Source organism: Aspergillus multicolor, assembly GCF_047715735.1.
Source record: "Aspergillus multicolor strain CBS 133.54 unplaced genomic scaffold BDW74scaffold_4, whole genome shotgun sequence".
Classification (NCBI taxonomy): Eukaryota; Fungi; Ascomycota; class Eurotiomycetes; order Eurotiales; family Aspergillaceae; genus Aspergillus; species Aspergillus multicolor.
The window spans coordinates 917,457-932,217 of NW_027395955.1; the positions used below are offsets into that span (position 1 = coordinate 917,457).

At 51.5% G+C, this 14,761-nt stretch overlaps 5 protein-coding genes across 5 annotated transcripts; 1 reads left to right on the forward strand and 4 right to left on the reverse strand.

Moving 5' to 3' along the window:
* Positions 1–949: 949 nt before the first annotated feature.
* BDW74DRAFT_175130 (uncharacterized protein) lies at positions 950–1,357 on the reverse strand (the record flags this gene model as incomplete). The annotated part of the gene is made up of 1 exon (XM_073728229.1): positions 950–1,357. The coding sequence occupies one exon, from the start codon at positions 1,355–1,357 to the stop codon at positions 950–952; it is 408 nt and encodes a 135-aa protein (XP_073587173.1).
* Positions 1,358–3,204: 1,847 nt separating this feature from the next.
* BDW74DRAFT_175131 (uncharacterized protein) lies at positions 3,205–4,467 on the forward strand (the record flags this gene model as incomplete). Its single annotated transcript, XM_073728230.1, has 5 exons — positions 3,205–3,224; positions 3,443–3,587; positions 3,642–3,751; positions 3,823–4,057; positions 4,144–4,467. 5 exons carry the CDS (start codon positions 3,205–3,207, stop codon positions 4,465–4,467), a joined length of 834 nt encoding a protein of 277 aa, XP_073587174.1.
* Positions 4,468–4,885: 418 nt separating this feature from the next.
* On the reverse strand, positions 4,886–7,328 carry BDW74DRAFT_100757 (putative choline sulfatase). The gene is made up of 2 exons (XM_073721478.1): positions 6,838–7,328; positions 4,886–6,782 (listed from the first exon to the last, which is right to left on the reverse strand). Exons 1-2 carry the CDS (start codon positions 7,246–7,248, stop codon positions 5,409–5,411), a joined length of 1,785 nt encoding a protein of 594 aa, XP_073587175.1. The 5' UTR covers positions 7,249–7,328; the 3' UTR covers positions 4,886–5,408.
* Positions 7,329–9,405: 2,077 nt separating this feature from the next.
* BDW74DRAFT_100775 (transmembrane 9 family protein) lies at positions 9,406–12,621 on the reverse strand. Its single transcript, XM_073721479.1, has 3 exons — positions 12,025–12,621; positions 10,632–11,956; positions 9,406–10,582 (listed from the first exon to the last, which is right to left on the reverse strand). Exons 1-3 carry the CDS (start codon positions 12,107–12,109, stop codon positions 9,905–9,907), a joined length of 2,088 nt encoding a protein of 695 aa, XP_073587176.1. The 5' UTR covers positions 12,110–12,621; the 3' UTR covers positions 9,406–9,904.
* BDW74DRAFT_100783 (ubiquitin domain-containing protein DSK2) lies at positions 12,516–14,760 on the reverse strand. Its single transcript, XM_073721480.1, has 2 exons — positions 14,069–14,760; positions 12,516–14,007 (listed from the first exon to the last, which is right to left on the reverse strand). The coding sequence occupies exons 1-2, from the start codon at positions 14,522–14,524 to the stop codon at positions 13,135–13,137; spliced, it is 1,329 nt and encodes a 442-aa protein (XP_073587177.1). The 5' UTR covers positions 14,525–14,760; the 3' UTR covers positions 12,516–13,134.
* Position 14,761: the final 1 nt, after the last annotated feature.

Sequence of the window (14,761 nt, forward strand, 5' to 3'; positions counted from 1 at the left end):
GTCACCCAGCTGTGCGAGCTTAAATGCAACACTAACGTGAATGCTTCCAGCCTCCCGGGCTTTACGAGCAAGGGTGGGAAGAAGAAGCTCAAGACGCTGAAGTATGACCTTGAGATGGTCTCCTCTGGTGCATCGATGGAGTTTACATTCTATATTGGCGGGAAGAAACAAGGGTCTCAGCAGGTGAGGGCGGAGTAGCAGTAGGTTACTAGGTGGTCGGGCGCCGATACTCGGCTCTGAAACCTTGGAATGACTGTACACTTGATGGGTTTGCTTGTTTGTCTTCTGCACTGCATTGGCTCGGAGCTATTGTACCCCTTCATACGAGACACGAGACATGTGCCAGCCAAATGTGCGATTGCGGCTCATCATCTAGGGTAGAGCACCGAAACTCGACCGCTTCCTAGGCTCTGGCTGCTCTAAGCGATGCATCAAGGATCCTGCAAGGCCCTGTGGAACAAGCGACGTGTGTCATTTTGTTTGCTTCCCACATAAGTCGAGCATCGCCATGAAACAGGACATGCAATCCTGATCCATCTCGTAAGCGCCACCAAGGCTCTTATGCAGGGCTGTAGTATAAGACGACCTTCCAAGAACGCTTCTAACAGAGCTGAGAACAAGGCTCTGACACATGACTGTCACAGGACGGGGCCATGATCGCCAGTCCGTAGGAAGATCTGACGGTCAGCTGGGTCCACGTACATAGGAAGCGGCTGCATGAGGCCGGCGCTATGATGGCCATCAATAACCGGGTTTGATGCATGGGGTACTAGCATTGCTCGATATGCAGCCTGATCGCTACTGTGCTACCACGTACTCTGGAGCTAACTAGACAGACAAGGCTCGTTGGAGTAATTTGCAAAGACGATCGTTGTTACTGGACACCATGTCAAGGACACAGACTAAGGGAAATCCGATAGCAGCAGCTGCTCAGCCCCAAAGAGCCCCCTCATTTCACGATATTCCGGACAGACTGTCTGAGGGACTGCGTGACGGAATGCTTGAGCGAGTTTTTCTGATTCTGCACAGAAGCAGGAGCATCCCCTTCGGTGCCCGTATGCAAAGGAGGGATATAGCCATTGACCTCCGCCTTGAGTCTTACTTCCGCCACATCAAAGTCATCACCAGAAGATCTGCCTTGCTTAACGAGAGCCGGAGCAAGCACCAAAAAGATGTCTTGATTTGGGCTTGCAGTCGCTTTCCTGCCAGAGTCCACATTGACCATTTCCATGGCCTCTGGGTCGAATCGGCAAGGGACTTCACTGAGTAATTGCCAGGTCCACCGTGCAACTTGCTGACTGAACAGTTGGTCTACCGTCAGGGCATCGCTTATTATCTTTTCGAGCGGGTCAGTCATTCAGAGGTTCTTGCTAGGAGGCGGTATGGCGTGTTTCAGCAAGGTGGCTAGACCCTCGGCCTTCTCCATGATGGCTACTCAATGAGTGGCCGGGATTTGCTGCTTGAGTGTACTGCTGAAAAGGTAGTTGCTTGTCTCGGCCTTTCAGATGTTCATCTTACGCTGCTCCTCAGGATCCATATTTGACGGGCTTCCCTCATCGTACGTATCTATATAATGCATTAACTCACAGAAATCTATCGCTTCTTTTGAGGGTGAGATACCTAGAAATTCACATAAAGAGTTCATAGCAGAACCCACCTCGGCGGCATCCAAAGAAACCGGTTGAGAGCGCAGCAAGCCGTCCATGACATTGTTTCCGAGCCCAAGATATTGGCACAAGACAGAGTACGAATCTGGCGGAACTGCGAGATTGTTTGTGTTGCCATCGACTGCTCCATGATGTAGCGCAAAGTTGCGAATGTCGAGCCTCAACCGCTTGACTTGTCTCGCAATCTCGCTATCCTCTAGTTGATGGCCCACCTGGCGATGCTGCGTCGAACCACTCCTATTTTCCTCTGCTGCGAGTAGCTGGACTCTCCAATATTGGGCATCTTCCCGGCTTTATTGGAGCGCAGCGCATGTCTTTCTATGTTCTCTGAGCTCCTGCTCTTCTTGAGCCCTGCTCTTGTTGCACTGCTGACGCCAGTGGCCCGCTTCCTCATTAGCCTTCCTGATGGCGTCCTGGAGCTGGCTGACTCTTCTCCGTTCGGATGCTAACTCGCGGCTGCTCAAAGACCATCGTTCGTACTAGTGAATGGTGGTATCTCTGGGAGCCGGCGCCCCGGACTCATGTTGCTGTTGGTGTTCATGGTGCGCTTCAGCTCTTCGTCTTTCATGCTGTATTCTATCTTCATTCGTAGAGGTTGCATCAACCTGGGGAGATGCCTCTGGAGCACGGGGCTTTTATTCGAGGTGTTTCGACGTCATGTCTCCAGGTTGCATATCCTTCATCTTTGTTTCCCCTTCCTCATTGCTTCGAGGGTCCCGGTAAATGATGGCAGCATTCCGAAGCGGCATCGCCATCTTGGTATCAAATCGGGAAAAGAGGCAGGACTCGGGTCAGAGGTCTATACGTAGAGATAGATTGACGAAAAGAAAGTGGTCAGGGAGAAGAATAAAATGAAGGCTGTTCGGGAGGTGGAAGGTGCGAACCACGTGGAAATGGAAGGGCGCAACTTCCTCTTAATCTCGCCCAGCAAGGATCTCTCCAGACTTCGTGGCCAGTTATTTGAAAAAAGCCCCAGCTGAGCTTGAGGAGAGCGTGTCGGCGATACGTCTGCAGCCTCACGGAGAAACACCTGTTGATCATGGTGCTCAACGATTAAGCAGGCTTGTAATTTTCAAACAACTAGGCAGCTCGCTTGAGCCTGCGGCGCGGAGGCGTGAGACTGATCGTCTGACAGGGTTTAGGATTCTTCCATCCGAGAACAGCGCATGCCAGCCATTCAGATACGCAAGGTTCGCCGAGGAGATACATGGGTTTGTACGCTAGCGCAAGGTTGGACGAGATGTTCGCTCAAGGCGAGGCTGACCCCATTACCGCACGCAAATACGGGATATTCTGACAACTCGTCAATCGACTGGCTGGCGTGCTGCGGCTATATTTGATCTGGGATGTTATGGAAAACGCCCTCGAACCCTTGAGCGGACAATTCCACTAGCAGCTACAAAGGCTGGGATCCTTGACTACCGAAGAGCTGGGCCTTCGACTCTGACGTTTGCACCCGAGCCTGAAGCGGCAGCTCTTGCATTGCTTATTGAGCGCGAGGGTAATATATCCTCGGATGATGTATACGTTATCTGCGATGCCGGAGGTGGAACTGTGGTGAGTCTAAGTCAATACATTGTTGCATAAGCATGCCCTCTGAGAAGAGTCATAAACTGAGCGAAGCTTCGCGACAAAATAGGATGGCATTACCTATAAAATCGGCGACACGGAACCCCTCAAGCTCCACGAAGCCGTTGAGGGTGCAGGTAGGAAGCATCTCTTTCTCTTCTTGTCGCCGTCGAGGCCATATATACCAGGCTGACCATGGTATGAAGTCATCCGATATCCCAGCTACCGCTGACCGTGAACATATTCAGCTCGGATATCGAACGAGCGTTCACCAGCAACGCAATTCCCGGGCTTGAGAAGCTTGTTGACAATCAAATCAACAAGGCTAGATGCAATGGCCTTGCCGTTAAGGTTCGTAAGACTCATCCTACTACAAACTACTCGCATGCTCATATATATGTCAAGGGGGTTATTCTCGTCGGTGGTCTAGGCTGTAGTCCTTTTCTCTACGAATATTTGAAGGCGAAATACTACAGCAACGGGATTGAGATACGCCAATCCGAACCTGACAGAACGTAAGTCTCAGCTAATTGTCTACACTCAAGATACCGCAACCGCCAGTATTGACATCTAGACAATCCACCAGACGCACTGCCATTTGTCGCGGGGCCATTCTCAAAGGGCTCATGGATGCTCCACTCCCCGATCATGCAGTTCCCTACTACACTCCCACCATCACCTCCACAATATCCAGAGTAAGCTTGGGCGTCAGCATGTCCGTCAATTCTATCAGCGGCGTCCACAAACTCAAAGATCGGTATTGGGATGAGAAAGAGGGTATGATGAAAGCAAGGAATCAGATGGATTGGTATTTGAAGAAAGTAAGCTTTGCGTTCTATACCCTCCCATAATTCTAACAACAATCAACTAGGGTGAAGACGTCGCATAATCCGAACCCATCAGCAAGTCATACTACATTCTTTTCAACGACATTGATGAGTTCTACTTCGACGAGGCCAACCCTTTGACCGAAACAATCTATAAGCACGAGGGCGACAACCCGCCAAAACGCCGAACCGAAGCCGCCAGCGAACTCTGCACGATCCGCCTTAATCTCAAGGGGTGCTGTGATTATGAAGATTTAGAGGACTTCAAAGGCGCACATGGGCAGGTGTACCAGAAGCTCGTCTACACCTCTGAAATGATTCCCTCTGGGGCGTCGACTCAGTTCTCCATCTACTTTCAGGGCAGGAAGTTGAGGTCTCAGCAGGTTGGGATACATTACCAGTAGCGCTGTTTCTGAGATGATAGATTTGTTAGCCTGATTTCTGCTTTTCTGTTGACATTTTATTTAACCGTTACGCATAGTAAGGCACATCTGACCGTGAATCGATTCGGCCATATCTCTAATCTCCATGCTACGTCTTGACACCGACTGCGGCAGTTTTATCACTAGAAAACCGTTAAGCCGTAGCTTTTCCCCGATCACAGTCAGGAATCTCAATGCAAGTCGCCAGATACAGAGATACCGGTAGGTAGAGAACCTCAGGTCCCTACCGGACGCTAGAACCAACGATCATGACCCGCCTGTCCGCCTAGCCGACTCATATAAGACCAATAACGAGCGCGGCTAGTCAAATAGAGTGATAGATACGGTTCGCAGACCGCTATTAATCTTTGTCTATGTTGGACTACAATGAATACAGTAATTCTAGGGAGAGCAAATTGTCATTTGTATTGGTACTACTATATTGCCAGGATGTGTATATAATTCAACTATTTAGGTACTTTTCACTTGTTGCAAAGGCCGAGACGTCAATCGGTCAAGCATGTACAGAAAGGATGGATAGAGTAAACACAATCAGTTCGATGTTCAATTCAACTCAGAGCGATGCGGTTCCAGAAGAAGACTAGAAGACTCAAGATTCAATTATCAGATAAATCCGGTTCAGTACTATGTACTGCGCACAAAGTAGAGACATGAACAAATAGCATATTTTCAGGGCAGGTCGCGTTCACAAAGAAGAAAGGAATACATAGATAACGCTATCGCTAAGCGGGAGCAGAAAGACCCGATGTTTGGCTTAAAGTCAATGAAAGTAGGTGATGCTATGCATGTTTAATGATGGAATGATAAGAATAAAATGCAGGGTATAGCGCCTCGCTCAAACGCCAATGGAAAGACATTTTTCCCGACACAAGAAGCAAATGGAGATGATAAAATGGAAAGGTTTAGATCCTCACACCCTGGGCCTGCGCAGCTTGTTGCAGGACCCGAGGCCAGCGCGAGATGAGTTCGACGTCGTCAAGGATGCCCTTGCCCTGGTTGCGGACGTACTGTGTGCTGGGATCAACGCGGTGCTCCCAGTCCCAAAACTGGGGAGTTCCCTTGATGAGGGCGGAGTAGACAAGGCGGCGGCGGCGCTGGGAGCGCAGGACGTCTTGTCGGATGCTCTCCAGGTCCCAGAGGGCGTGGACTTCCTCAGTGAAGTAGGCGAGGAGCTTGGCCGGGTCTGTGGTCTCGGGAACGGCGGCACTGGAGGGCTTGCCTGGGCTTGGGGTTCGTGGAGGTGTAGGGCTAGGGAAGGGGTAGTCCCGGCTTGGAGTGCGCTGGGCGAACGGTGTTGCGCGGGGAGACTCGACGGGGGTTGGAAGGGTTGCAGTCGCGGACTTGCCGAAGGCAGATGCGGCAACTGCTTTGACGTCTGCGGGGATAACCTTTGTCGGGTCGGGTAAGCCGGCAACGAGGTTGACCTTCTCGAGTGGGTCATTCTTGACGTCAAAGAGCATGGGCGGGTCAATCAGGGAGTAGACGAACTTCCACCCGCCGCGGCGGATCATCACCACAGGTGACTGTGTGCCTTCACCCATGTATTCGCCCAGCACGGTGTCGGTCTTGACGCCGTCTTCGCCGGTCAGGTATGGTACTAAGGAGACACCGTCGAGAGGAAGCCCCTTGATGAGCGGCGCGCCAACGAGCTCGGCGAAAGTCGGTAGGATGTCCATAGTCGAGACGTTCTGAGAGATGCGAGCAGGGGCAAAACGGTTGGGTGCGTTGACGATGAAAGGTACACGAGCGGAGTTCTCGTACCAAGCCATCTTGTACCAGAGGCCGCGCTCGCCGAGCATGTCGCCGTGGTCGCCGGTGAAGACGATGATGGTGTCGTCGCGCATACCGGTGTCCTCGAGAACCTTTAGAAGCTTGCCGACGTTGGTGTCGACATATGTGCAGGCAGCGTAGTAAGCGCGACGCGCAGCCTTGATGCGCTCCTCGGGCATCTCCTTGCCCCAGAGGTCAATGCACTTGAGGATGCGCTGGGAGTGAGGGTCTTGCTGGTCATGCGGAATGGCGGCGTGCTTGGGAAGAGGGATCTCGACGTCTTCGTACAGATCCCAGAACTCCTTGGTCATGGCGTAAGGGTCGTGAGGGTGGGTCATCGAGACAGTCAGGCAGAAGGGCTGGTCGTTGCGCTGGCGCACATGGTCAAAGAGATACTGCTTCGACTTGTAGATGACTTCCTCGTCAAAGTCAAGCTGGTTGGTGCGCACAACCGGGCCAGCCTCCATGACCGAGGACATGTTGTGGTAGTAATCAAGGCGGACATCCTAATCCAGTCAATATTTCCATACTTCGTCTAGTCCATTTCAGGAAATAACTTACAGGCTCGTCCCAGTTGACTGACCAGCCGTAGTCGCCGGGGTAGATGTCAGACGTCAGGCGCTGCTCGTAGCCGTGCAATTGGTCAGGACCACAGAAGTGCATCTTGCCAGCAAGTGCAGTGTGGTAGCCTTCGCGGCGCAAGTAGTGGGCGTATGTCGGAGTGTCAGCAGGCAAGTCGGCGGCATTGTCGTAGGCTCCGATCTTGGAGGGCAACTGTCCAGTCACCATAACAAACCGGGAAGGTGCGCATAGTGGCGAGTTGCAGTAGGCCGAGTCGAAGACGACACCCTCTTCCGCCAGCTTGTTGAGGTTGGGCGTCTTGATGGGCGAATCCTTGTCGTGGAAGGCCAGAAGGGGAGCAGCCATCTGGTCTGCCATGATGTAGAGGATGTTGGGCTTCCTGGCCGCCATGATGCTTGCTTGTCTCTCTCGCTGTTAGGGTGATGGTAAGTACGAGATAGAGAGAAACGAGGGTAAAAGGGAGAAGGAAGAGAGGGCGAAAGGAGGGAGGCGAGGATGGTATAAGTAAGTTAGCGCATGTGGGGAAAGCAGAGGAAAATCACATCAAAATGTCACAAGATCAGTGATAAGAAGAAAAAGAAAAAAAGAGAAAGGATTCGCCGACCCAGATCTCCCGAGTGTATGTCACCGCAACAATGGAACCATCGGCGGAGACGATGGTGTGATTGTAAGAAATGCTGAGAAATCATCTCCACCGTCACCTCGTTGCCATCTCGAGGGCCTCCTGGAGACAGAAGGGTGAAGATAAGCCTGGCAGCCGCCCAAGGAGCGGTGAATACGACGCCGTCAGAGGAGAGGAGCTGGAGTCTTGAGATTATGGAGAAGATTCGATAGGGAGCGAGACTTAGTGCGGAGAGGCAATCAAACCGTTGATACATGTATTTACAGGCGTTTGTGGCTCTGGTCGATAGTGGTTGCCAGCAAACTGCCTCAAATCGGCATCATACAGTCCTTTCCTGCTTCTATGATGTTCTACCCGACTCTATACTTCTTTTCGGCCAGTAAGCTGCAGGAAAAGGCTATACAAGAGGCTCGCGTGTGGTTGCGAAGACCCCGGACTAAGGTTGCCACTAACGGAGCCCGTCTCCAGCTTGTAAGCTTGGCGTTCGCCCTCCCTGAACGCTCTTCCAGAACACCTCCAGAACACCACCACCTCTTCAAGATGATTCATCTTTGAAACAAGTTATCGCCCAAGAGAGCAATCAACAATAACCACCAAGCGGATCATTGTTGAGTGTCAGTCACAGTCTCGACCGCGCCCGACTCCGAAATCCCAATCCTGCGGATCGATTGCACCATCCCCGCTAAGGCGCAAGCACGACATCTCCAGCTTTCTTAACCTCATCCCGGCGCCCGCTCTCCTGAAGATCGTGGAGGATCACCGATGGCGTCGTTTCACCCTGCAGCAGCGTCATTTCATGATTTCCCCGGTCGCCGCAGCGGAGCGCACCGACATTCCGACTTGCTGGCTCCTTGGATGCTAGCACTAAACTACTCTTCACATACCACAAGTTCAACTTAACCACCATCACTGCCCAAATATACCTAAGATCCGACTAAAAATTGATCTGCTGCAGGATCCTCTCGAACCCTGGAGTCGCAATTAACTTCCCGGCTCCGTTCCGGGAAAAGCAACGAGTGCATATTCTGGCACCATTCCACCTCCCGAGCACGCAATCGAGCGCCATCCAGACCAGCCACCAATCGCGCCATTGCCCCCGGACCTTGCACCTTGCGTGGGCCTTGCGTTCCCTACCGAGTAAGGGGCACAGTAGTGCACTACTGCACTGCAGTGGCAACGTCAGATCTTACGAATGATGATATTGGGCACTTCCTTCACTTGATATGATTAGATCTGATCTGCTGTCGGAATGCTGGCCGACGTTGCCGGCGCTCATTCAAGGCGTTGCAACCACTTGACTGGTTACTTGCCCCGTATTCGATTGCACCATCGCTGACATAGCCTTGAGCTCACTCGTCACTCAATGCTCACCGTCCGTCCTGGCTCCTGGGGCTGGATATCCCATGCTTCTGGAATCCGTCTACTCCGTAGTCAATCTACGCCGTACATTCTGCAGCGGTTTCATTCCCCGGGTCAATGGGGATCCGCTGTTCCGTCCCGTTAACGTTAACGGCTGGAGCTCAAACTGATACTATCCATAGGCGCATATATAGCTTGATTCAAGTATAAAGGTAGATAGGTGCTCATGGAGCTCAGCCGCTCGATACATGTCGCATCCGTGCATATCCCGTCTCCTGTCCTTATCTATGGAGTGGATTGCAGGATGAGAGTACGTATGTCGACCACGTATGTTGGTCTGACGGTGTAGAACAGGTCTCCTGTTTCCTTGAAAGTATCTGTGCTCGAGCACTGCCTCAGGGGCTTGATTCTTCTACATAGTTCATATCCATCTCGCCTGTCCTGCTGGCTTTACGAATAACGAGGCAATAATCCAGGAGCAACGGCAGTTATGCACCAAGCATTCCCAAGAATCGGCCTGACGTCAAACTTTTAGTAGCCATGGTCAGGCCACACGTCCCACCCCGTTTCCGGATCTCGATTCCTAAACCTAGTACCTACGGCCTCGCGTGGTAATTAAAGTTGACTTCAGTCCAGTCCAGTTTAGTTATAGCATCCGTGCGGTTCCGGTGAAAAGTAGATAAATATGGTTAGCCTAGACTAGACCAGGTTGAAGGGGAAAGATATTGTAAATGAAATGGAATGATCGCTGCTTGACTCCCGCTAAGATTCAAAGTATATACTCCTACTCCGCCACCAACCACTCACATCCGCTCTTATGATAACAAGATAGCCTGCTGAAGGGCTTTGTACACTGCGCTAGGCTTGATTGTTGGGTTCGGTTTAGGGATTCGAAGGAAATGGAAGTCCAGGGGAAACTGGTATATTTACGACGAATGGCGCGTCGTTTGCGCGTCTAGACTTCCGTTATTTCGGGGGCTATCTAGTCCACCTTGACCGAGCTGTTTCAGTTAGCATAGGAGGTCCTAGACATAATTGTCAACTACAGCTTGACATGTGCGATGCTTACCTATAGATCCGACGAATAAACGCATACGCCGTCAGGAAACCAACAGTCCCCGTCAACAAGCCGTACACCGCGCAAGCCAGGAAACTATAACTGAAGAAGAGCAGACTCGACACGAAGCCCGTGATGTGCAGGTGGAAATAATAGTACCAGATGCAGTACGCGAAGACCCAGAAGGCGCTGCTTCCGCCGGTCAGGAAACTCTGCCACCACCAGTGATAATTCTCGGCACAAAGTTGGCTGTAGGTCGCGATGATCGTCACTTCACTGACGGTGATCATCAGGATCGTGGTCACGGCGCTCAGGAAACCGAACACGTAGTAGTATCCACTCTTGTCCTGCCACAGGTTCTTGAACACGAAAAGGAGCTCGATAAATAGGACGGCGAATGGAGCTAAGCCCGTGAGGATGGCTCCTGCAACGTTCTGCAGATACCACGGCTGGAGAGGAATCTGGCGCGGAACCGACGAGGTCTTGGTAGGGTGCTCCCAGGGCTTGGCGCGCATGTAACCGTACCAGCTGCCAGCGTATACCAGAGGCACTTGAATCAGCAGCCAAAGGAACACAATGCCAACGAGTGTGCCGAACGGGATTGCTGTGCTGGATGCCTGAGCCCAGACGAAAAGGTTGAGGATGAAGACAAGACAGAACGTCAGTCCGGGGAAGAACAGAGCAGTCTAATACATGTCAGCGGAGAATAAATCAGCAGAGTAAGAGGCCACTCACGATCAATGTGTTCTTGCGCCAGCTCTTTCCACCGAAGGTCTTGTACAAACTTCCCGAGAAATAACCTGAAAATACACCAGCAAAAACGAACAATCCTGTACCAACGCTAACAAAGCCGCCTCGGTAGCTAGGATTCAAGATACCCAAGCAACTGAGAATCAGTAGTCCAGAAGTCATGAACAAAAGCTGCATTCCAGATCCAACCAAAGGCGCAAGGAGTCCGCTGAATTCCGGCACCCGGAACACGTCTGCGTGTAGGAGCTTCCAGCCGCTCACATCGTCCATGCCTTCATCATCAGAGTCAAGATCCGCTTCCCTTTCAACGTCCGCAGCCTGGTCCAGTATACTCTCTTTCTTGGCAAAGCCTCTCCTGTCTTTCCGGTCGTCCATCGCCCCGTCGCCGCGGCCTTTGATGTCTCCCTGGACGGTTCTGCTCCAGACTACATAAACCGCAACGCCAAGAACGCCTGAGATAGTCAAAGAATTCAGAACAGCCAACCAGTGGGTCATCGAACTGTCGTCTTCCTTGCTGAAGTACAGGTCCCATCGGCTTGACCATTCCACCGAATTGTCCTCCTTGAAATAGACCGAATAAGTAATGGGAACCTTCAATGTAGCCCCATCATCATAGTCGTCGTCCTCCGGTAGGTAAGACGAGCCTGGGTACTTCTCCCGGAGGTGTCCCAAGTCCGGCGGGATGTATAGCTCAAGTCCTTCGTGTTCGTCGTGGACATGCTCAGGGCACCCGTCCGCTCCGTGATCCTGGGCGCGAATACTCTTCGGGTATACCTCGAATCCAACGACGACCTTGCCTCCTTCGGGTGCTGAGCGCCAGCGGATCACAATGGTGAAATGATTGTTGATGAAGTAGCGCAGTTTTCCGTCGACAGGAGAGAACTCTTGATATCCCAACTTGAATCCCGATGCGTAGTATTTCCGGCGCCGGTCGACAGTCACGAAGGTCGTTGCTCCCGGTAGATTATCGGCAATCCATTCGGCCACATAGCCTTCCCTAATAAGCTGTCGGCCCCATTTCACGTCCTTGCGGCCGACCTCCGCGGTACACAGCGAAGAACATTCCACATTCTTGCCCATTTGGAGCTCGAAGTCCGAGGTCATGATTCGGTCGCCACGCAATATTTCTCCAAGGTTCTGCGAGATGCTTTGTCCAGCGCCAAAGGGTGATCCGCCATGGGTTCGTCCGCTAGGGGGGCATACGAAGGGTAGGTCGTAATAAGCATACTGGAGTTGTGTATGGTCCGAGAATATTTTGTTCACGAACAGTGGGATCGATTCATCATCGTTGTATCGTTTGATTGAGTAGCCTGCGCGAGACAAAACAGATGAGCATATGCAGGAAGAAGTATAGGCGCGGATGGGAGGGAGAGCGAACCAGGCAAGTACCACGCGTAGGAGCAGGACGCGAGTAATATCCATAGCGACCATATATGGGGACAGCTAAGCCATCGCAGCCCCATGTTGACGTGACCAAAATGGTGCAGGGGAAAAGTCCAGAAATCGAAGTAGTTAAGTAATGGTCAACGTGGCGGGTATGAGGGGCGTTTGGGCTAATGGTACTGCGATCTACAAGAGCGCATGAAAGGCAGATGCGAAGATGAGGGAGCACAATGCTTCTCTCTTGAAAGATAAAGCGTGTGATATTGATAGGCAAACGAAAGTAGTTAAAGTTTTTGCTGGAAACCGGCCAGACAGCGAGCGAATCGAAGGGGTACGTAGATCAAAATTCTGGGAAGACGATTGAGTTCAATGATTTGAGGGTTGTAGGCGCGCTGTACTTGATGTATAACGAGTGGACTTGACAATAGATTGCCGGGAAAGTGCAGACAGAAGACGAGAAACTGGTCAGGACGAAAAGCAGAGAGATGGTTGAACTGTTGAGGCCGTTTGTGAGTCGGGGTCGAGCTTGGCGAAGCCGAGGCCGTCGTCTCACATTCCGAAACCCCTAACAAACTGACAGGTGACCACCGCGAAACTCCCCAGTCAACCACACAAGAACAGCGAAGCTCAATCTGGACTCTGACGTATATTAACGTAACTGGTATAAATGCAATAGCCAGCTTTGGTCCATATCAGATGGAGCTGGTCAATGCTGCCGAGTGCTCTTATCATGCAGCTATATATATTGCGTGATCGGCTTCAACATATCGCAATCAAGTTATATGTTGGAGCATAATAACAACGTAGATAGTTGATTACCAATGAGAATTATGATCGAGGAAAGGCTTTTCAGAAAGAACCACCTTTTCCAAGAGAATTTCTAATACTCCAAGCCCCCCGATTCACTCCGGAAAAGTACAACATAAACTAAATATCAAGTTGAGCATTGTTACAAAATCATGCGCATTCTACCGATCCATGACTGGTAGGGAAATATTACAGAAGGGTTTTTAATCAGCCGGGGGACCACGCTGAAAACCCAGAAATGAAAGTATCATAAACGCTAGAAATCCGCCAACAATCCCGGGCAACTAAAAGGTGGACATTACGAGGTGTGGCTTAGCAGGTATTCCACCGCGCCCTGTACACTCCCTCCTGATCGGCGAAGAGCCTCAATGTTGCGTTCAAATTCAAAGAAACCCATATCGTTGAGCTGGCGCAGCTGGTCTGCGAATCTCTCTTCCGGCGGCCTGTTATCCTGGGGAGCTGGACTGCCAAATCCACCCAAACCGCCCGCACCAAACAATGATGCAAGAGGATTAGCAGCACCACTTTGGCCCGCAGGACCTCCCATAGACTGCATCAATTGTTCCATCAGAGCGGGGTTGCGAAGAATAGGGTTCTGGTCAGGGTCGAAAGGATTCGCACCAGCACCGAAGGGATTGAAGATGTTAGGAGGAGCCCCATTTTGCTCTGATGCAGCACCATCTCCAGTTGTCCCTGTCGACTCTGCTTGTCCGGCTCCAGGTTGATCAGCTTGGTTCCCTCCGAAAAGAGCGGCGAACGGATTGCCCGCGCCGAGACCCTGGGGCATGAAAGGGTTGAAAGCGAGGAACGGAGGAGGAGTGAAAGTGGCACCATTGTCATTGTTACTGTTGTTCCCTTGCTCGTTCGTATTATCCTCCGGCGTTGTGTTGGTGACACCTGGCGCAGGGAAAGCGGCATTGCCGTCACCAAGGCCTCCCATTGCTCTTTGCATCTGCATCATTTGGCGCATTGAATTAGGGTCGGTCATCATACGACGGAAGCCATCACTTTGTAGCATTTGGCGGGCCATGGGGTTATCACGCAAGAGGGGGTTCTGTTGAATCATCATATCAATCATGGCTGGGTTCTGTAGAGCTTCGTTCATCATGGACTGGACTTGGGGATTCTCAAGCATATTCAACATCGATTCGGCATCCGGAGGGGGGCCCATCTAATAAACATCGCAGTATTAGCAGGTTGTCCCGTAATATTTAGAATGAAAGCTCACTTACTCCTCCATCTGGGCCGAACATGCCGGCGCCCGGAAGTTGCGCAAATCCAGCATATCGCGCGCCGGTCAAACCAGCAAGAGGATTATTCCCTGTACCAGCAGCGAGGTTCGTTGGGACTCCGGTGCTTGCTGGGTTTGGCGTGCTGCTGCTTGACGTCGGGGTCGCAGCCGTGGCCGGACGCTGTTGGTTGCTGGCGGCGCTCTTTACAAGATGGATGGTATGTCCGTCTTTTATCTTGTAGGTTGCTAGGGTATCGTTGTCTTTGAGGACACGTCCAGAATAAATCAAACGCTGGCGCTCCGCTGGAGTGTCGGCATAATCTGACGAGGATAGCTTCTCCTTCAGCTCCGATACTGACGTTGAAACGGGCAATGTGAGCGTAAACTTCGCATCGTTTGAAGCCTTGATGTTGAAGGTGATGGGCGCATCCTCCGCCGTGGCGGTATCGTCGGCCATAGTCTAACTGTTGTATTGATGTTGATGAGGGGCGATGTTGAGGGGATCCGCGGCAACAGATCACGTCACAAGCTGGAGTAGAAACAACGGTATGCTAATATCTAGCTTCAAGAAAAAGAAACAAACAGTAGACGAAAGTCTCAGGGGATGATGATTAAGATGAAGATTGGATGCTAAGGCAGAAGTCTGTAGCCTTAGTAACCTAACGGACAATGCCAACCGTACTTAGTTGCTCGC

What these genes read in the sequence shown, in the direction of transcription:
- BDW74DRAFT_100783 (XM_073721480.1), bottom strand. Translation starts at nt 14,524, where the DNA reads ATGGCCGACGATACCGCCACGGCGGAGGATGCGCCCATCACCTTCAAC. An exon ending in TGTTCGGCCCAGATGGAGGA is followed by an intron (nt 14,008 to 14,068) that starts GTAAGTGAGCTT and finishes GATGTTTATTAG; the next exon opens with ATGGGCCCCCCTCCGGATGC.
- BDW74DRAFT_100775 (XM_073721479.1), bottom strand. Translation starts at nt 12,109, where the DNA reads ATGGGGCTGCGATGGCTTAGCTGTCCCCATATATGGTCGCTATGGATA. An exon ending in CTACGCGTGGTACTTGCCTG is followed by an intron (nt 11,957 to 12,024) that starts GTTCGCTCTCCC and finishes TGTCTCGCGCAG; the next exon opens with GCTACTCAATCAAACGATAC. An exon ending in GGCGCAAGAACACATTGATC is followed by an intron (nt 10,583 to 10,631) that starts GTGAGTGGCCTC and finishes GACATGTATTAG; the next exon opens with ACTGCTCTGTTCTTCCCCGG.
- BDW74DRAFT_100757 (XM_073721478.1), bottom strand. Translation starts at nt 7,248, where the DNA reads ATGGCGGCCAGGAAGCCCAACATCCTCTACATCATGGCAGACCAGATG. An exon ending in CAGTCAACTGGGACGAGCCT is followed by an intron (nt 6,783 to 6,837) that starts GTAAGTTATTTC and finishes TGACTGGATTAG; the next exon opens with GATGTCCGCCTTGATTACTA.